This window comes from Lates calcarifer, linkage group LG9 (assembly GCF_001640805.2).
Source record: "Lates calcarifer isolate ASB-BC8 linkage group LG9, TLL_Latcal_v3, whole genome shotgun sequence".
Taxonomy (NCBI): Eukaryota; Metazoa; Chordata; class Actinopteri; family Centropomidae; genus Lates; species Lates calcarifer.
In genome coordinates, this window is record NC_066841.1 from 16781130 (window position 1) to 16803710 (window position 22581).

General features: G+C 41.7%; 1 protein-coding gene across 17 annotated transcripts in view; it reads right to left on the minus strand.

The window, feature by feature from the left end:
• LOC108898806 (formin-binding protein 1) overlaps positions 1–22581 on the minus strand; it is a 58438-nt gene that overhangs the window by 13078 nt on the left and 22779 nt on the right. For 8 of the 17 annotated variants that reach the window (XM_051072975.1, XM_051072976.1, XM_051072974.1 and 5 more), the window contains exons 4-10: positions 21779–21926; positions 15005–15067; positions 12654–12758; positions 7908–8036; positions 7216–7362; positions 4676–4867; positions 2836–3024 (exon numbers count right to left, since the gene is read on the minus strand). In XM_051072975.1, the coding sequence (XP_050928932.1) occupies positions 2836–3024; positions 4676–4867; positions 7216–7362; positions 7908–8036; positions 12654–12758; positions 15005–15067; positions 21779–21926 (973 nt within the window). The remainder of the gene's footprint in view (positions 1–2835; positions 3025–4675; positions 4868–7215; positions 7363–7907; positions 8037–12653; positions 12759–15004; positions 15068–21778; positions 21927–22581) is intronic. The other 9 variants (XM_051072986.1, XM_051072987.1, XM_051072988.1 and 6 more) reach the window with 3 other exon arrangements.

Below are 22581 nucleotides of genomic sequence, written 5' to 3' on the forward strand. Positions count from 1 at the left end.
CGCATACACACACCGCTGGTACTCGCTGACGCCCATCACACACACTTACAACATATTGCCTGGCTTCGAAAGCATATGTGGGCCGGCCCAGAGTCCTCTTCATAAGCTCTTTGTGACAAATGAGCGAGCGCGGGGATTGCTGCTGTGGTGGTCGTCAGAAAGAATACAGCTTTATCAATGAGAACGCAGAAAACAGCACTGACGTCTTAAAGCTCTTATACTGTATGTTTTCTTAATTTTAACTCCCAAAACATGTACACTTTCTCTTTTTCCTCCCAAGCAACAAACATACACGCGCACATACACAGTGACTGCGGATGGATTACACAGCTGATATGCAACACACAAAGGCTCTCCTGCAGAGGTAGACATCTTTCCACTGTGCAGAGAGAAACGACACCCCACCTGCACTGGCAAAACTACTCTAATCCCTAAAGTGATACTAGGCTCTCCTTGCAGGAGGTCCGAGAAAGATACTCTTTTATTTTCCTGATTTACCTGCAGCTGTGACCACAGAATATCATTGAAACTATGTTTCATATCTTGCTATTGCTCTGTGAAATTTTAAAACAGGGTTTATGTAGCATAAGATTTAGATCGAGATTAGATTTTTGCCACATAAAGGCAATTTAATACCTGTTCAAATTCAGTAGGTATGGTATTTCCAAGAAATATTTATTAGTAGATCATATTTTTTCAGTACTTCCCAGCAGTGTATAATTAATAAGTAGAAATAAAATTATTTAAATGAATTCAACCTGGAACCAGATATGAGGCAAAAAAGGATTAAACAATTAAAAAGGATTAATTCTTTTAAATTCATTTAAGTTCTTGCTAACATCAACACTTGCTTAATGAGCTTACAAGCTGCAGTAGCTAGTGGTGGTGACAGTGTTTGCTGAATGTCTCACGCTACGACTGAAACTCAAAAAAAAAAAAAAAAAAAAACGAAACAGAAAAAAAGGATATAATAGATTTGTGTGTGTACAATCCACTGTCACAATAATCCCACTTCAATTAATTAGTATGTACTATCCCCCTTCAGTCTTCAATTAGATACGAAAACATTCTTTAACTAACATCACCGTCTATGGCAGGCGAGGGAAAATATTCCCTTCCTGCTCAAAATGAACATAAGTTACTGTAGTGCTGGTGATAAAAGTCCTGAAGGCCTGTTTGTAAAAGGCCTGCAGGAATTACCCTGACCCTCCACCAGTAGCTGAGGCATTGCGGCCACCTCAACCACTAAAGGACCTCTTGTCATCTTACTGGGTTAATCATGCACCCTCTCAGAAAGTCATCATATTATAAAATGTGTGCTAACGCAAACAACATCTATATACATGGAAAACATAAACAGGTAACTGTCATGAGACATGCAAAGGAGTTCAAATTATAATTAAATGTATTGTTATGAGATATGGAGAGGAGAACTAATTCAATTGAAACCTTTGATTCTCCAAAGGGATTTCTACTCTGATCCAGTTTCTAACCTCTCTTGGCCTCAGAAACATGATCTGACCAACCACTGCGCTGTGAAATGTTACAGTAAGGTCAAACTTCAATCTTTGTTAATCTATGTATAGTTGAAAACAATGCACCTCGTTTTCACTTTGAACATTTTTTATCGCTCTTCTCGAGAGTTGTTGCAGCACTTCCGCTTTGAGAAACATGCACTTCCTGCTTGATCTGTCTGGCGCTTGAAAAAATACATGCTTCCCTTTTTTCTGCTGACCTTCAATCATTTCCTCTACAATACGCTCACACACCGCACTCTAGCGCCGTTATTGTTCTTTGGCCTTTTCAGACGTCACGTTAGCACCAGTTCATACAAATGTTTTTACTTTGAGGCAACTGCTACCCTTTCAAAATATGAGCGTAAACAAAAGCTATATTTGTGGGGCCCGGAAGGAACACGTGAGTTACCGCCCATTCCTGAGGTCAGGGACAGCTGGAGGGTGAAGTGGATAACGGAAAGGCTTGCTATGACCTGCCCCTGCCCAGCGACTCGATTAGAATGGGAACTGGTGATGATACCCACCAGGACCCTGAGCTGGTGCTGATAAAGCCACTCGCCAGGAAGCCTAAAATTACCCTGCTGGCCTCACTGCACAGAGAAGTGACTCTGTCAGCCTGCTGCCATATCCACAACCCTTGCCTCAATTCAAATTGTGATATCAAATCCTCTTCTTTATATTCTTTTCTTTATATCACTTGCAAAAAAAACAAAAACAACAACAACAACAACAACAAAAAATAAAAATCTGCCTCCAGCACAGACTGCAGAGAAGTGCGCAGGGAGCAACTGCAGTCTCCATGCTACTGCCAGGACCGCTCAGGCGTCTTGCTAATTTCTGTCCAGAGGGGGAAGATGGGTGAGAGGGACTGTCATTGTGAGCACAGTTAATATGAAGAATGACGGGACAACATGGAAACACTGCTGGTAAGTCAGACAAGTACCATGGATTCATAGTTATGCGCTACGAAAGCATGCTAGAGAAGCAAAAAGCCTGAGCACTGTATGAGTGAAGGTGCGTTAGCATTTTGGTCGTTTGTAATAATAGCATCAATTTTGAAGGCAGCTCTGAGCAGCAAAATGTGAGAATGAAAGCAGTAATGGGTCAATGTGAGCACTATTTTCTGACTGCGGTCACATTGCCCACATATAGATAGATTCTCTTACTCATAATGCAGTGTTCAATTACCTGCTACGACACCAACATTCAATCCTTGTATTACTTCACCCATACAGTGTAGCAGGTACAGAGCTCAGATACAGGTGTACAGATACACACACACACACATGCACAAAGCTTGCTGGACACACACACTTACCCCTCGCCTCAGGCTCCGGAGGCAGTGCATTTTGGGTTTGGAGGCCATGAAGTCGTTGAGGCGGTGGGAGAGGGGCTCCTTGTGCTGCTTGGGAGACTGGGGGTCGTTGGGAACAGCAGAGGGTGAGGGTGGGGATGAGGCTGGGGGGGCAGGTGGGGGCTGGTGGGGGGATGTTAACAGGGACATAAGCTACCAGTAAGAGAGGGAGCCGTGACGGAGAGGAAGAAGAGGAGGAGGAAAAACATGGAAGAAGAAGAAGAAGAAGAAGGGGGCGAGAATCCAACGAAAAAAGACAAAGGAGGAAAAGGAGGAGGGAACACAAAACGAAATAAATAAGCCTCCTACAAATATTAAAAAATAAACACACAACAGAAAACCCAAACAGAACGTAAAGGACAACCAAAGGAACGTCAAACCTAGTGTATCAGTAGTTATGTTGTGGAGGAAAAATGTCAAACACATAAAACATAAAAACAGTTAAAAAGAAGAAAACAACCAGAGTGAGTAGGAAGCGTAAAATGTATTAAAGCAAGCGGCTGCGACAAAGCAGACAGCAAAGAGTCTCAGTCAAAGCGCATGCAAGCTTCCATTTTAGAAATTCTTTTTCCCTTTTTTCCCTTCCCGACCTCATCACATGCCAGCTAGGACGAGAAATTCACCGCATCCCCAAGGATACCAGCAGCTGAATTTGAGGTCATCATCAGAGAAATTTAATTGCTTATTGCTGTCCTAAAAGATTTGACTGCATAATTCATCGACCAGTTTAGGAGTTAGAGAGTGAAGCAGTGACGAGTTCTAAGATACCACACAGTGCGCATGCATGGGCAAGTGATTCAGAAACCCTTCTTTACAAAGCAGAGACTGGAAAATCCCTAAAAACCCCTGGTTCTTTGAGGAAATAATGGTGCTTTTATACTGAAATACCAGTTTATGTTTTATTTGTGTTTCTGTTTCTGTTATGCTTGCATGCCGGTGTGTGAATGTGCAGCATATATACCTCTGTGTATGAATGTCTTTGCTCCCAAACACTAATAGAAAGATACTGTTCTGAATAAGAATATGTTTGGAAATACACACAGTGAATAAATTAAACACCATTCTCTGTTCCCATACAGGCAATACGCTGGGGTTTCTCATCTAGCATTGCACACACTTGCTTCCAGCCTTCCTCTTCCACACACACAGACACACGCACCCAATTACTCACTCATGCTCTGATCTGATTCAATACCAACAGTGCCACCAGCCCATAAGACAGTCAAGAGATCAGTTTTGCTGTTCAGAAGCAGGAAACTGAAGGAGGCTACTCGAGGCCGATCACCAATCAATGGAAAGACGGTGGAGGGAGAATTGTTACTTTAGATCGAGTTAATGTCTGCCAGATGAGTCCATCCACAGGTTGAAGGTAGAGATGCATTAGTTTGAGTTACAGAAGGGCAGGCTCCAAAATCGGTGAGGGTGATTGCCGGGGAAGAGGAATCGGGTGGCAAATAATAACAACAAAAATGGCAGTACTAACGGAGAACTAGCAACAAAGTTCTTGAGCTTAACAGAAGTCAAAGAATCTACATAAAATGAAGCTAAATTAAATGCATAACCAGTGCTAGCAATGTAACAGATACTGGAAATGTGACATTGAACACATATATTTCTATAGCCACTGTATCACAAGACACCGTGAAGTCATTTAACCTTGAACATCCTTCAACCCCACCCCATAAAAATCTCCCCAAAGAGTAATGTGACGGCTTAATGTGCAAAACCAAATTTTCTACAAGCAGTGAGGCTGTATGTTCGAATGTAAATGTGACTCTTTGTTAAGCGTGCATTCATGTGTTACCTTGTTCTTATTCTTAATGAAAGGCCACAGTTTGGGCTTGGTCTTGCCAGGGGGCTTCTCTTTGCCCTCTCTGGTGTTGGACAGGCTGGTTTCAGACGCCGCCCTCTTCATGGCCTGACCGTAGTCCTCGAATTCCACATCTCCCGGGGGCTCGAACCCAGACTTATAGGACTCCACCACCTGCTTTGAGTCCTGGTGGGGCAGACAGTGGTCACAGCAATCAGCAACAGCCTTATTCTTGATACATTTTTGTCGACCTTTTAAATATCATAACAATCTTTTTCAAACTTTTTTTTTTTAAATGCAAGCAATGTAGGAGGATTTCCTTTTTGTTCAGATTGTCCAGCTAATCAGCAGCTCTGGTGATAAGATGAAACACAATAGTGACCTGGTGATTCTGCTGTTTAGAGCAGTTTCAGCCTGATAACAGTTTGTGAGTGTGTCATGAAAAGAGAGGGAGAGGGACCAATGTTATTCAGTTTGTGGGCTACAGAAGAAAGAGAAAAGGACCTAAATCTGTCAGCCAGGAGTTATGACAAAACGCTGAGGTCGGGGACACAGCCAGGCTCGACAGACACAGGAAGAGACACATTAATCAAGTGCAGCGTGCATCGACCTGCAGTATCTGCACTGATAAGGCCAGAGGGTCTGGTTGGAGTTAGGATCAGGGGTCACAGAGCTGCTGTTGTGCACTATATACATGAGGGAAGAGTGAGAGACAGAGGAAGAGAGATAGAAAGAAGAAAGGAGCATGTGATATGTTATTCCCCCGCTGTTGTTTACTGCCGCAGACAGTCACAGGCTGGAGTCATCTCCCTGGAGCTGGGCCATGCACACACTTAGATATACACATACACGTACTATGCAATCCCCTGGGGATAGTCTTGTTTTTTGTCATGCGGCAGGCAGCCAACATGTGACATCTCAATATATCACACTGCTCATTTTCTCTTTAACGTAGGCGAATTTGGTCTTCCTTTTGAGTATCAGCCATGGGACAGGGCTTAAGCCAACAACTGCATATTAGCTTCGAAAAATAGAAAGGCTCTCATCAGCACGTTTAACCTACAGGAGGAGGTCCAAATACCTATATTAACTTTCTGGCAGAAAGTTGGATGAGAAAATTGATACCATTCCCACAGATGTTGATTAAGTACAATGCTACAGTCAGCAGTCTGTTAGCTGAACTTAGCATAAAGACTGGAAACAGCTAGCCTGGCTAGAATTGTTTTACACTTCAGTTTTGTTATGGATTGAACAAACAAGGTACAATGTGTTAAAAACTGTGCTGGTAGACAGATTTTGTGGCCACTGAACAGAACCAGGTGAGCGGTTTCCCCAGTTTCCAATCTTTATACTAAGCTAAGTTAATCAGCTGCTCTCAGTAACTTCATATGTACAGTAGACATTGCAGAGAGTGGTATCAATCTTCACATTTAACTCTCAGCCAGAGAGTGAATGAGCATATTTCCCAAAATAACTATTCCTTCAAATTTAATGGACTGCAGCAAACCACACTTAGCAGTGCTGCCCTGTGTATCCTTGTGTGTGTGTGTGTGTGTGTGTGTGTGTATCAGGAGTATATCAGTAAAAGTCCTTTGGAAGAGGGCCAACACAACCTATATGAAATGCATACGCCTCAAGTCAACACTCCTTACTCTCAACTATTTTCCTCAGATCTTTAGCATCATTTGAGGGTGAAAACCCCAGTTCTTGCAGCTATGAGCTCATTGACAGGCACTAAAGGGGAAGCACCTTTGAGGAAGCTGGCTGTATGTGTTTTCACTGATTAAGTCATATGAAACTTAGGGGGCAATCCAGAGATATAGTACTGTACTTCCAGATTCTGCCTTTTTGTCCATAGTATGGGTGTGAGTTTCAAAAACGTTGGATCCTATATTCCTATGATGTATGTCTGCAGCATCTTTCATTACACTGTCATTCAAACCCCACACCTCCAGTTTGTAATATGGGCTTCTTCAGGAGGTCTCAAGCCAAAAGTGAGATTATTACATCATCATTGCTATTTTCCTCAGTCTTTGGGAATCTCTTCTCAGAACCACAGAGGACATTATGCAATTGTTTTGACAGGCTGAATAGTAAACACAAGTTAACTGAATATCAGTGGAATGTCCCTTTAAGGGGGACTACGGTGTGTAATTTTAGGCAACACAAACCCCTAAGAATTATTCATGGGGGAAATACAGTGTGTGCTCACAGCTCATTGATTTTCTTACTATAAAAGAAAGGTCAACACATAAATTGAATCATTTTGTTCAGCTATTCTCTCAGCTAAGACACGGTCCTCCCACAGCACTTCGTCGTTCACAGGTGGGTTGTTTTTATTTTTAAAAAGCCCCCTCAAGAGTATCAACCCACCAGCACACTTGTTGCTTAAGTGAAAGTCTAATCGTTGTGTGGGTTGTGACTGACAGCATGGCTGAGTGAGTAATGTGTCCCACATGGTGGCGTGTGTGAGTGTGTGTGTGTGTATGTGTGTGTGTGTGTGTGTGCACATATATCACATTCTGTATACTCACAGTCTTGGGCTCGATGGACTCGGCAGCTTTCGTCATGCCATCTAAACATTTCCCCACGATGGGCAGCACTTGGCGGTCTACGTCTGCAAACGTCTTCATGCACAGTCCTATCCTCTCAATTCTTCTCTCCTCCATGTCTTGAAGTTTCTACATAAAAATGCAGGCACATTCATACATAAAACTTTACTAGCATAGTGCCAAAGAATGAGGCATGAGTCAGTAGGGCTTGCTTTGAAAATGATACTCTGAGCTTGGAATAAAACTGACTAAAAGAGCTGTAGTTTGATATTGAGCATCAAAGATGTGATGCACCATCTGGTAAATCTCTTATGCACTTTCCATCTCTAAATGTTTCACTGCACAAGAAAAACCTACTTTCTGTATCTCAAACTCACAACAAAACAAATAGCTGCACTCTTTGTAATGATGGCTTTTTACCCTGAGTGTTTCCCACATGTTGAAAATGTATTTTTAGTTGTCGACCCAGAGGGGAGTGGGGGTTGGTGGCCAGCAAACAGCACTGAATTCACAAGCTAACTAATGACTGCACATGAATGCATTCTGGCCCACTTTTTAATCAGTTGGCACTTCTCAGTTACATTACTACAGCACTCACATTTTTCACAGAAATGTCTGGGTAAAGGCAAACTAAAAAAGAAAAATATTATATGTTGCAGTGTTGTTGTATTTACCTGGAATATGGTGGGGATAATTGTAAAGTAATGATCATTCTGCTCCTGGTTGAACTTTTGCAAGTAGGAGGAGTATTCGCCCTTACTGTCAGCGGCCATCTGGTGCCTCATCTGAGCTTGCTGTCGTGCCTGAGGAAAAGAAAACACACAAACATGCACATCACAAACACACTCTACTCACGGTACCTCAGTGTCCCCCTGATTAACACAGACATATGAGTTACACACACACACATACACACACATAGCCAGAGCATAAAAACCTACACGAGTTGACACATTTGTGCATATGAGTGTTCAAGCATGCTCATGTACAGACATAAACATTGAGGTTGTGGATGCTCGGTCACAGGTGCAAATCCAAGTCGGGAAGCAGCAACAGCCTTAGGCATTAGACTATATGTAGGCCAGAGCAAACACACAAAAAGGGAGACAACAGCTGCCTGCAGTGGCTGAAGAATGGAGGGATTTGGATTTTGATTGCCCGTCCAGTCTAGCCTATCTCTTCTGTCGATAATGTTGATTATTTTAAGCTAGTTCAGTCTAAGGAAGGGAAGGCAGGCAGTCAGAAACGCAGCGGGAGCAGCCTATTACAGATCCACGGCAAGCAGATGGAGATGAGATTATCTCAGCTAGACAGCATGTGGGGCATGTGTGTATGTTGTGTGTGTGTGCTCGTGCAGCTAAGTACTCATATCTGTTTCCTCTTTCCATTAGAGCTGTGGCCTGTCCACTCATAAATAGTGGTTTCATTGGTTTGTCTATAACAAAGAGTCACCTTGTGAACCTGTGATTGCAATCAGCATTTGGTCTGCTGGATGCAGATGACCAAAACAAAACACTACACTGCAGCCATATAGCTGCATGGGGCAATGGAGGGAACATAACCCTGATCTGCCATAGTCCTGAGGGAAACATTTAAAGGACTTCATCTGAGGACTTCCACTGATCTGAGGCAAGAGTTAAGTCTCTCACACTCGCACTCACACACATATGGGTAAGTAATAGATGACATAATAGAGGAAAAGGAGGACATCAGAGCCGAGGTGCTCGTCTGACACAAAAGGTACATTATGTCCAGCACATGAGGGGTGACAGATAATACCTTGGTGGAAAATGATAGTCGCAGCCTACCAAAAAAAAAAAAAAAAAGGAATCCAGAGGAAAAGCTAAAAAGCACATGTGAAAGTCCAGCTGTTTAAAGTCTACGTGCAGGCCTGTGAGCATGCATTTATGGACGAGTGCTGAGCTGGTGTAGGTGCATGCAAAGTGTTCTGAATGTGTTGCAAAATGACAAGGGTAAACAACATCGCCATGGTAACCTGCCGGATAAGGAAACCTCGAAACAAGCTGCTGTGTCTGCAGCCACATCACATCCTGTTGTCATTTTCTGGAAATTACCTGTTTTGCTGTTACTCACACCTCTGTGCATATACGCATGTGTGCATCTAAACATGCATTTCTATTGAGTCATCTATCTATCTATCTATCTACATATAACTGAGAATGAAGAACAAAGAGAAATTTTGAATGAAAGTTGGTATGAAAGCTGACACCTTACGCAACATATTCATCATTTCTCTCATTTCATTTCTCTTACATCACACATATAAACCTCGGGGTGACAAAGTGCTCAGCAGAAAACAGTGAGGCAAGCCACTGATCATGGTCAGACAGGACAGGGCGTGTTAACAGTGATCTGGTTGAGGCTGTGGGTCAGAGTCTATGTGAGTGTGTGTGTGTGTGCGTGTGTACTGAGACACGAGTCGAGACGAGTGTGTGTTCCCACAGATATAACAGACTGTCTGTCCGCCGCACCTACCTTGTGGGAACTTCGCTTCAAGGCATGGCATAAAATAAATATACAAACACACACACACACACATACACACACAAACAAAAAAAGGTTTGTTAGCCGTTTCCAGCTAAACAAGAAGTTGCCATAGATGCACTTCCTGGACCACCAGGCCTGTCATCAGTCAAAAGGGGAAGCTGGTGTCATGGTAAGCACACACAATAACCGCTAAAGTGCTGGTATTGTAAACCGCTGTCTTATGCTTTTAGAAAATGCAGAACAGACGTGGAGAGGAGGAAACTGTGTAATTTTTCTAATGCCTTATGACTGAGGATCACCACGACAGGGAGGTCTGTGAGTGAGTGTGTCAGGGCCGGGGGTCCCTCAAAGAACTGGAACAGGCTTTGTGGATGTTTGGGCTATGAATCCAAACCCCAAATTGAGGGATTTCGTTTGCCAGAGGAGAAGAGGGAACAGTTAGAGGTTTGTGCCAGCTGGGGAGAAAACCACAATACCTCAGCTCGACAAACAGCAGCTCTTTTGCATTAGAGAGAGACATCACATTACAGACAAAAGCAACTCCAGGAACTTAGCTTGTCAAAATGTATCTGTGTTAAATATTAGCAGTTTCTTCTTTATTGTTAGTGACAAGTTACTTTGTTGAGGAAGTTAAGTTATATAATTTCTTTATTAGTAACTTATTAAATCCCAAGTTGGTCCTTAGCTGCAGAATACCAATGTACACAGATACAAATCCACACACAACTATGCCTACAAACATAATCTCTGTTTGTGCTCTTATTTTCTTCTCCCACCATGCATCCTTTCTGTCTGTCCCAGACCTATTTACACCCCAAGGCTTTAACTGTAACTAAAACACAAACTAGTCTGAGGTTGTGACATTTCATCCCTTCTGGTGATAAAATACTGAGAGGCTCTCTAAGTAACAAGAAGAATATGCCTCTGCAAAGAAAAAAACACACTGAGACTTAACTTTAAAAAAAATATCAGTGCACTTTGCTTATATCTAAACATGATATATGGCAGCATTGTATCTACAGTATATACTCTATAAGCTACTGAGCAAAAGCAGATGGAGTAGACACACAACACTGAGATACATAAAAATAAAACACTTGCACACACACTTTTTCATACACCTGCACATTTTTTCTAGAATCGTCACAAAACCAAAAAAGCACCTGTTAGAAAAACACACGTAAAACTGTGTGGGATGAAAAGCCAATCATCTTCCACAGTGACTGATATGAGGAGATTCAGTCTTCAATTCAGTCTATTCTAAGTTCTTCATTTCTGTACAATGGAAATGTGAGTAGGTGAAAAAGAGAGCTGTGGTTGGTCAAAACACCCACACAGAAAGGAATAACAAATGAGAAGGCTAATATCTGGTACTTTGTCGCCTTTATTTTTCAGATAAGTTACATTTTTAGAAAAACTCAGCTTGCTCTAGGATAAATCTGAGTGAGATATTGAAAAGAAAATCAAACCTTAGAGGAAAATTGTGGTATTTTTCATCCATAGTCTCTAGAGATTTGTGAACTAAAGCTTTCCAAATAAACTTAAGTGTTGCATAAACCATTTAAAACGCTTATCTCTGAGTTTGTTCTTTCCAAACCTCAGCAACAAAGGAAGTAGGTGCAGAATTATTATAACCAGTGGTCAGAGTGGCAACAATGGTGAAATAAAATGTTTGATGTCTCGACAGGGACTGACCCTAAGATTGAATTTCAGTGTGGCATGAACAGAAACTAAAAGTTAATAGAAAAGGGTGATTAAATGCAAATTTTGGTGTTAACACAAGGAAAAACACCAGTATGATCTTTTAGAACTGAGTAATGCATCCAGCATATTAAAGAGTTGTTTACATGATCACTCTACACAAACAGTGAAACTAACACAATAAGAGCAAAAAGATACAGAGTTGTCTCTCTTCCGTTTACAGAACTCTGTGTAATGTATGAGTCTTTCATGCTTCAATAAATGGAATAACTGTAATCAGAGACAACACAACTCTTGTTTCTAGACTTTTTTTTTTGAGCTGCTGTGCCGGGTCTTTCCAGTTGAGTTCAGTGTTAGCCTAAGCCTATTGTAGCTCTTTGGCTGTATGTCCAGAGTGCAGAAAGGCTCTTTATTCCAGCCTATATTTGCATAATAATCGGGTCTGAACTGTGTCAACTCTGAGCCTGAGCTCTGCTCCAACAGCTGATGAAGCAGCAGGAGCACGCGCTGCTGACCCATGATGCCTTGCGGGCGTGGGAGCTGTGTGGGTTAAAGGCTGAGATTTTGAGGGCTCATTTAATTGGTTATGACAACAGGAAATGACATCAGCTACAGGCCCAGGGGGCTCTGGTCTACAAGTCCTAAGAACTGGATGATCACTGCATGTGTTGATTTATTGAAGGGGACATATAATCAAAAAAACACCAAAGGACACATTTAAATTCTTCACTGGGAAAAAGAGAGCCAACTAAAATATATCATCTATAACCATATAAAGTCACACAAACACACACTAGCACACACAGTCCTCTCTGTTGCTAGGGCCCATACAGCACAGCAGAGTGTTTGGTGGCTGCAGTACAGTGATAATGAGGACTCAGTGTTGTTATCAGCTTTGTTTAGCAGCAGATCACTGTGCTGCTGAGACAATGCCAGCTTTTACACACAGTCTCTGGCATCAAACACATGGTCACTCAATCTTTGCTGTCTTTGAACTCAGTGGAATGAGGAATCAGGGCTTGTTGCATGGAAAGGAGGAGGGGTGGGGTGGGGTGGGTGGGGTGGGGTGGGGTGGGGGGTGAGTGCTAAGGGGAGGGTGCTAGGTGGGACAGTGAGCAATCAACAGGGAAGCTGTGCTCTTTAAGCATGGAGGGTATTGGACAAGCTTGTGTGATTGGTGGCTGCTGCACAGAAGTGCAGATGACACATACCTTTTCCACATCAGCCTTAGTCACGTTAATGTCAGCATCCATCTTCTCAAAGTATTGCTGTGCTCTGTCTGCCTCTTTACAGTCCCTCTCAAACCGTCTTTTACACTGAGAACACAGAAAACAAAATTTAATGTGATGAGACGTTGCATCGGTAAAATCCCACTATGAGCTGTTGCAGGAAACAGCATATGACTTGACCTTTTAATAAGCATAGTAATGGATGTCATAACATGCACATATACGTCATATACATTTAAGGGCCAGCATTGTGTGCGACAGAGGTTAGTTTATGTCACTGACACGGCCTTGGGGTCTTGTCAAAGTCTGCAGCCTGCAGATTAAACAAATGTTCATAGTGGTCATTTGTGTACAGAAAAACAAGCATTCATCCAACCCTCTTTCGACCCCTCAAACCGAACAATCAGTGTTTGTTGGGCCAGCGTGCACTCTGAACTATGCCTATCTGCCTCGCACACACACACAATGGGATCATTGAACGCACAGAGAAGTTTGAGGAGGACAAGGCAAGTTATGCATCTCTCTCACACTCTTTCTCTCCCCCGTCAAAGGGGCCAGGCGGAGATAAGGAGTGGTGTTCTGTGCAATCTCTCTTTTAGCTCCTCCACTAAAACAAATATAGAGGACACTCCTGGATCTGCTCTTACCTAGTTTTTTGAACATACTACAGCATGCGGTAACATTAAACAATATCCCAAAAAATTGGTCTACAACTGACGATTAAAACACACACAGCTGATATTTAGCGATACTTCAGTGCGTCAGTGTCTGAGGTAATGGTCTCAGGGTCTTCTTCTTATCTACATTTACCTCAGGCAGTATTTTGTGTTAATTAGCTAAGTTAAAGTCCTTATCTTGATACATTCTCAGCATTGTCAGCCAACCAGGCAACAGTTGACACATATTATGCAATACACATTCATTAAATGTTAGTTGTAGCTTTACTATAACCTTATCTATGTTGTATAATTTCATCTTAATGTAAGAGCTTCTATTCATCCTATAGTTATAAAGTCTGCCCTGTGTCCTATTTTGAGGGAAAGAATTGGAACATTGCTAGAGGTTTTTGTTGAAGACAGAATATGAGGTCCCTCAGAGCCCTGTACATGGGTCTCTCTCCCTGTTTGCTTTTTTTAGTTACAGACAGTTTGCCACATCCTTTATGTGCTCCCTCAGTTTCTGATGAAAATGTCTTTTACAGTCACACAGTTCCACCCTGAATTTCTGTGTAACAAGTGCTTTTGTATCATGTGGCATTGATGTTGTTGACTGATTGTAAAGGTGTTGATGACTGGATGAAAAAGCCTTGAGCGAGTAAGGTCAACAGACCATCTCTTCACAGTCCTATATAGTGTTTTATTCTTTTGTTCTTAAGGTATTTCAGATGTATTTGATGTCTGAATGGTGATGAATACCTATGGCAACTGAAAGTGCACATCTAAAATGTAATTACTGTGGTCTGTGTATGGTGTTGCCTCTGAAAGCTAGGTACAGTATACTATATTGTATGTCAGGACTAAAGTTGGGTTCTGATCAGAGCTAACAAAGCTGGATATCACATATAAACCTTTTATCTCTTTTCCTTCTTTTTAAATGCCAAATAGCAATGCAGATAACATTCAGGTAACATTTTTAGCCAGCTCTGACCATCACTTTCACTGGTTAAAATAATATGTCACTAGCCACAGATTACATCATCTTTAGCTGACTTACTAGCATTACTTCCATGATGATGGAGTGAAACATTACACTACTGTCAAGTTAATGTGCTCCCTGCAAGCCAGCCTCTGTACATCTCTAGTTACTTGCAAATGATGAAAGCTAAACCCAGTTATATTTGATAAAGGATTTGGATTCAATAAGCAGATTTGATTTAATCTGATTTAATAAAATGCTATCAAACTGCAATCCTTGTTGTGCCGTTACATTACTTCTAAATACTTTGTGTCTACATACTTTTTTAAAGAATTTCTCAAAATAGGAGGTTTATCTATTGATTTAGATTGAACAGATATTGAACAGCGTTTGATATTACATGCTGTAACAGCTGTCTGTCAACAGAGCTTAATTTGGTGCAGAAAATAAACATTTCTCCAGCTAATAATGTTGATATACTCCAAATTAATTAACCTGTTATTCATACAATAATGTTTATGTTTGAAATAATTACACTAGAAATTAAGTTACACTTAGCAGCTTTAATGAACTGCAGAGGTAAGTCATATTATATTCTAATTTTGTCTTGATATTGTGTAACTGTAGCAACTGTGGCCAATGGCAGCTGCTATGTGTGGACCACTGTGGTACTGCACACTGCACATTAACACACTTACCGCTTCCAGCTGTTTCCACGAGCTCTCAATGTGCTGCTGTGCCTTACGCCCATCATGGAAGTGCTGTAAAAAGAGTTGGACAATGAGTTAGGGGAAAAAAAGAAATATTATCATACTGTTCACAAGCTTAGGGGATTTCAAAGCAGGTGAACCTGACCTTGACATAGTCAGGATAATAAATTAGAAGCAGTGGAAATGGGAGTCTCAACCACACCATTAAACACTATGAATATTACTCACACTGTGACAGGAAAGTATTGAGGTGAACTGAGAAAGTAGGGCAAATTCAAATAGATACTATACAGTGACTACATTAAAAATTATGACCACATAACCCACAAGCTTAACTCCCAGAGATTTGTACAAGCTCGAGCAGATGGCTTTAAGTCTATTTGATTAAAGAGCAACCAGCTCATATCTCAGCAGGTCAACACAGGTGCATTAATACTGTGTGTTTTAAAACTCTAGAGAAACAGTGTTACAATTTTAACTTACAAAATACAAGTAGAAATTCCAGTTTAATAATATACTGTTGATCAAGTCACAATGACAACCAAGGGACCAGTAACAGACACAGAACAGATGTTGTTTTATGAAGCTGCAAAGTCACATGTCCTCTAAAGGGTACTGTGCCAATGGCAAAGATTGTGTTGTTAAAAAACAGCCCTCTATACTTTCAGCCTCCTCGTGCATACATTCAAGGCACATTAAGTGGCTTCTTGAACTCAGTACAAGTAACAAGAATGAAATCTGTGCAATTCCTATACAAGGAATATTTAAACAGAAAAGGACTGGAAGATAAATGTAGAGTAAATATTTAATGTCCCCAGGGGACAATATGACAGTCAATGACAGCAAACACATAAAATAAGTAAATAAATAACATGCAAGTATACATACATAAAAGCACACAATGCATTCTGTCCAAAAGCTAATGATCCACTTTTCATTTTAAAAACATGTTAAAAGAAACTACTCAAGCATCTCTCTAATGCGGCCCACAGAATAAGTTTTCAGCCATGCTAGCAGCATGGGTCTTTTGACAATGGCAATGTAGGGGATTCCCTAGCTATTTCTCTGGAGCCACAGTGAGGTTGATGTTTGTGGTTTTGAGTGAAATGTCCCAACAACCACTGGTGATCCCCTGACTTTTCCTCTAGAGCCTTCACCAGGTCAAATTTTCAGTACTTTGGTTTATAACATGACATTTGATCAGCCTAGCTGTACACTCTAAACTAAGAGAGTAAATGCAATAACATTAGACTGCTTAATATCACATGTCAGCATTGTCATAAACACAGATGTTCTGACTGTGGATAGGCCAGTGTTACAGTATGTGCCTGCCTCAAGATTAACACACATCTTCATTTGCACTACACTGCAGTACAGTGTATGAATGACCAGAGGAATGGAAAATATTTGCAACAAGACAGTTACAACTGTTAGATGAAAAAGTAGGAAGGTAGAATAAGGAACACAGAATGGGTAACTGATAAAAACAAGATGGTTGTACATGAAACAAGACGCTACAGTGAACATACCACAAGATAGAATATGGACGTGTATGAGCAGTCAGATATTGTAATCTAGGGGGAGACAGACAGGCCTCACTGGATTCTGAGATATGCCAAATGTGGCATATTGGACAAGGCTAGGCGGCAGCTGCTGATCTAAACTCACAAAGCGCATACACTGTGTGTTTTTGTAAAAGGCTTCACTTGGCCTAGCTCACTCCAGGAGACCAGAGGACTTGGCCTGGAGGCAGAGCGTATCTCTCTGCAGCTCTCTGTGTGGATCACAGCAGAACCCCTGGAAGTGGAAACACAGACCACTGATTCTAAACCTCTGCTGTTTTTAAATTAGATCGTGATTACTTATAAAACATGCAAATAATCCCTCCATCGCCTGTGGTCACGTTAATCTGCTAAAAGTCCAAAAAGAATTACGTTAAAATGAAAATGACACAGGGACTTGACTATTAATGAGGTATCCCCTGGTTACGCAGCCGGCGGAAGCCTGGGTCAGTAGCTGAGCTGAATATCGATGCTGCCATTCAATAACGGACCCAGACCATTATAAAGAACAGAAAGCTGTTGCTTGTACTTCTCTGGAATTTCAGAGCTTGGACGGCACAAGGAAGTCCTCAGTATTCAGCGTATTAGCTCAAACGCACAAACAAGAGATGTGAAATTAAGACTGATGCAGGAGGCCTAAAGGTTAATCTCACCTGAATAGCACTGGACATGACAGCAGTTAGTGAGAATGTACCCTGGTTTACCTCATGTAGTCACACTTCTCATTTCCCAAAGTTTCGAGGGAAGCTGAGCAAAATAAGGAAGTGCTCCAGTGTTTCAGAGGAAGTATTTGATGTCAAACAGAAAACGGGACATTGTGGAGCAGGTGGAGTCCTGTCAAATCAAAGAATAATCAAGTGTTTTGTTTTTTAACTGCTGTTAAGACCTTCACCTTCAAATTCCTGTTAGATAACAGCAATCTTTTCAATGATGAACTTTAGAAATATCTCACTTGATGATGGTAAGATGGAGTGAAGATATAACAAAGCCTTTTATCACAACACACAGCATCAGACTGGGTGATATCATTGTTACTGTGAAGCATTCTTTCAGCCAAATATTTGTCTCCATAACAACATTTCTGAAATATATCCAACGTCTCAGTGCCGTCTGCATCAACAAATCTTCCATCACCATGAAGATAAACAAACTACGGTGACACTCTTCCCCAAACACCTCCATCAGATTCAGGAGATTCTGCTGAAGGATGAGGATGTGCCGACCGCGTTGCGTTTGCCTCAACTGAACCAAACTGAGTTCATTCGCTTTCAAACACCACAAAAAGAGCCATCAGCCATCTGGGATGCAGGTATACAGGCCGCAGAGATACACTTGGCTCGGCACAAGAAAGAGCAGGCACATCTTTCTCTTACTCATCCCTCTCAGTTAACAGCATGTGACTGCTGGCACCGTCAAGGACATCTGGGGTACTTCAACAGGTCACTGACCTGAAGCTGCCACTCTCAGTTGCCCAGGCATTTAAAAGATGGTGAGATAGATATATATAGAGAGAGGGACAGACAGGGAAATCTGGACTTAACACACTAACAAATTCTTGACCCATACTCCACACTTTAACTTCTTCAATTTATTAACTGTAATAAAAGTGGGACTGGAAAATATGATCATTATCCATCCAAACACATTAGATCAGAGACAGCAGATTTAATATTTACTAAATAATTTGAAGCAGGCCTGCTACTCTGTGCTATGACCACGTATTTGTAGACAAAGGAATTCCTCAAGCTAGCCTCTGTAGCTATGCACTGCTATGCTCCAGGTACCACCCTTGAAGGAGAGCTAAGGGATGTAAGAATGAACGACCAGAACAGTAAACAATGATTTTGTAGACTCTTGTTCTGACAAACAGTCTACCTTATCTGCCTTGCTACTTTCCAATGTCATCCTTGTACCACACTGAGCAGAGGTAGGACAGACATGCTCCGGTGGGGCTGATTGTGACATTCGTACACCCCGTGTGGCTCACAAGCTGACTGCTCCGCAAATACAATACGCCCCCGAGCAAAACAAAAACATGAGGTGAAAGAAACAAACATCCTCTGCTGCCTGAAAAATAAAGAGCGGAACAAAAACTTGCGTTTAGACTTCAGAGTTTTCTTGTGTGAAAGGGTGAACATGTACACCTCTATGCACACGCACAACCTCAAACTGATCTGTTAGTCATTCATTGACATGACTTGGTTCATAGAAATGTGTACCTGCAGCCCTGTGCAGCTGTCAAGACAAATATAATCATGAGGTACTAGAAATAGCCACAACTCATACAAGATCTAGAGACTAGAGAGACGAATAAAGCACTGAGCTACACTGAGACTTTTCTCCTCATGTTTAAAGCATTAGGCAGCAGTTCAAACAGAGTGATACTGCAGAGGTTATTCATATTTGAGTCATTTTCTTTGGATTGACATGTGCATTTGAGCAACTGTGGCAAGATCCCACGATCAATTCTCCCTTCTCAGCTTCCTATTTATCTTTCCACTCAACACACAAGAAGGCATGCGAGGTCACTCCAGAGAGACACATTGTTCTTACACTGTGCCTGCATCTCTCTCTCCTCTGCCTCTCAGAGATAAATGAGGAGGGCACTCTCTGCCAAACCCACCTAAAGATGTTTTATAGTGCATTATGGTTTTCAGCTGACTTTTCTATAAATGCAGTGCTTATTTTCCTGGCCTTGGCAGCTGAATAATCTGCATTCTTTTCCCCCCCATATTTTCCAGCTGGTTGAACATGTCACATCACAGCAGGATAAGACAGCTAGAACTCCCCACAACACTAAAAGATATAATTACGTGCTGTGCTGGACTGCTCCACTAACATGTACAATAAACATAGTATTGTGACACTTGTGTTACAGTAAATGTGCAGTCTTGGGAGGTCTTGAAGAGTGTTTAAGGGTCTTTATCAGTCCTCCTGGGCAGCAGCATGCTGACCTAACACCTTATTATGATTCCTCAGCACAATCTCAGTCCACTGAGACTTAGGCTCTTCATCCCATATTAACCCTGCCTGCTCTTCATCCTTACCTATTATACTATTAAGTACTAACAAGCAATGCGTGGCAAATGAGAAGGCATCTTGTTGAGGTCATGATACTGTATATTTTCATAAATCTACATGATTGATAAATATGTTTGCGTAACACATTAATCAACAGATTCTCCTGTAAAACCAGGTTCCACTTTTGTAAAAACAAGTATATCTGCTCTGAAATAAAATCCTTTAAGACAACATTCTTGGCCTCACCTCCTGTGCCACCCCAAGCTGAGCTTAGTGAGAGGCTCACTCAGGGAAACAGCAGAGGGAGGTGGGGAGAGTTACAAAACCCCACCCGAGAAAACTAATGAGGTATTATTGTTTTGTTCTCCTTCTGGGTTTGTAGTGCGGACTTTACCTGTCCAATAAGCTCTGTACAAACCCAGGAGGCCCTGACCCTCCTCTAATCCTACTGTCTGGGTTTGCCTGCATAGCTGTGTCTGACACAGGCACAAATCAAAAGGCTACAACAGAAAGAACACTGAGTGGTGCTTAAAAATTCATGTGAATGAAACCAGAGAAAAAAACAACAAGAAGCTTGGGGAGTCATTAGGCATGATTGCTTTACAATCACCTTTCAAAATATCACTAATACCTTCTCTAAGCGTCATGGACAGACTTGCTCTGAAACCCTGAGTGTTTTTTTGGTAGAAACTTTGATGATGGTCTTTTTCTTTGTAGCTTGGGGTTGCTGTTATTCTCAGCAGCCTTTTCAGCAACATGAACATGTCTCATTCTCCATCATTCATGAGTGCATTTAAGCCGCGTGAGTGTCGTTGGAAAAAATAAAAGCTAAACGGGCTACATTTATCCATCAAGAACACTACTCTGAATATGACTGAGAAACTATTTGCTCAGTGCCTTCAGATGAAAGAATCCTCTGTTTGTAAAATATACTGTAAGTTATGGGGTCATGCTATGAAAGGAAACCCCCCCCGCCCCCTGCATCATCTCACTGAAGAAGCACTGTTGTAGGCTTCTTTAGACAAGACACATGATGAGCTATTCATGATATCAGCTGCAATAAAAGATGCTGAGGGAACTGAGGAAAACATGGGGTGTAAAGGTTGTGAAGGAGACACTATGGGGAGATAATAGAAAGGACAGAGGGGTGGAGGGGAGAGAGACTGAGATATGGAAAAGAGGAAAAGAGGAACAGTGCAGAGAAATGAAGAGGAAGAGAGGTGTCAGAGTGACATCCTGCAGCCTCAGGGAAGCCGGGGCCTGTCCAATGACCCTCTATCACAAGAGCCACATCTGGACACTGGACTGCTGCTATCCCAAGTCAAACCAGGCCAGGCCAAACCAAAGCCAAAAGAGCAAAACAGGCCTTGGTGTGGTGGATGATTCCCCTTCTGAAGCGTTGGAAATTCCCTTCCTCTCTGTTTGCTGCGACTAAAACTGAGATTAAAACCAACACTGATCGCTAATGATGTGACCCAGGGCTTCCTGTATTTAGATAGGGTGGCAAATGTAGCAACACTGATGTCACAAGCTGTGCACATGAACATATACTCTCTGGTTTGGGTTTTCCACTCCAGTTCCCTCAGCTGGACTTCCGTGACACAAGAGTCCATAACAGATTTTTCAGAAAATACTTTTTTTCCAGCCGGGCAGCTCTTCTCTCTGCTTCTTCAAAAACTCTATGGGCTTCATGGGCACCCCACTGTTATCTATGAATTATGCACTGCATGCCCACTGCTCTTCCAAATCACTTTATACTGGTGAAGAGGAAGTGACTTCACCATTTAAGAATAGTGTGTGGTGCACCAATTTTTTGTAAGTTGGTTTAAAAAAGAGAAATAAGGCAGTAATGATAGAGAGAAGACAACTTTGTTCCATAAAAAGGACTCAGTCAGTCACGTTCTGCACTTCTGGCAAGCCTTTGGGTGCATCTATATTTACTCAGCGATGACCTCAGTTCATGGAGAATAGAGTATGTAAAGGGGATGGGCTACTTAATTTCTTGTAGGCCAGTGTGTCTGCTTTCCTTTATAGAATCCATGTACTGCTGTCTCAAATAATGTGTAATTTAAAACACTGGCATGGGGAGAATGACAAGATGATGTAAGACAAAATTCAGATAACTAGATGAAAACACTGCATATGGAAAGAGTGATGTTCAGTGGAGAAGATGCCTCACCGATTTTCTCTCGGTCTTGAGGTCCTGCAGGTAGCGTGAAAGCTCAAGGATGATTTGAGACGTTAAGTTCTCCGCTATAACCTCATGTTGACCTGCATAGTCATTTAACTCGTTAAGTGTCGTCAGGAAGGCTCGACAGAAGGTGTACCTGTTGAGACACAGGAGAAGATGTTAAAGGACAGAAATGGTGGCAATAATAATATTAGGATTTGGTTTGGAACAGATTCAAAACAAACAACTTAAAGGAACAGTTTGACATTTTGGAAAACTTTCTGGAGTAAAATAAAAACACTCTCGTATATGTCCATTAAATACATGGTCACACTCAGTGATTAACAAGTAAAGTCTTGTTTGTTTAATCTATTCAGAAACTGAAGTGTAAAAACATTAATTTTGTGTTAAGGAGTGTCATTTTCACCGAGGCTAGATTACCAACTAGGCAAAGAAGGCAACTGTCCAGGAGCCTCAAACAGTTACCGGGTTGATTCCATATTATTTGTTGCTTTTGTTATCCGATCAACAATCACCGGTCCAGCCCTGGTTTTTGTGTTGATTAAACAATATGTGTTAACTAGTAAGCTTCATAGGCGCTGGAAGGCAGGTTTTGGTACCAGCAGACAGGGCTAGGCCAGCTGTTCCCCTGTTTCTTGTCTTTGTGCTGAGCTAATAGTCGTCAGTTATATTTAACAGACAGATAAGTGGTATCGATCTTCTCATTTAACTGCCAAGAACGCGAATAAGCATATTTCCCAAATTGTCAAACTACTCTTTTAATTTATTTTTCATGCAGGACAGTTTGACCT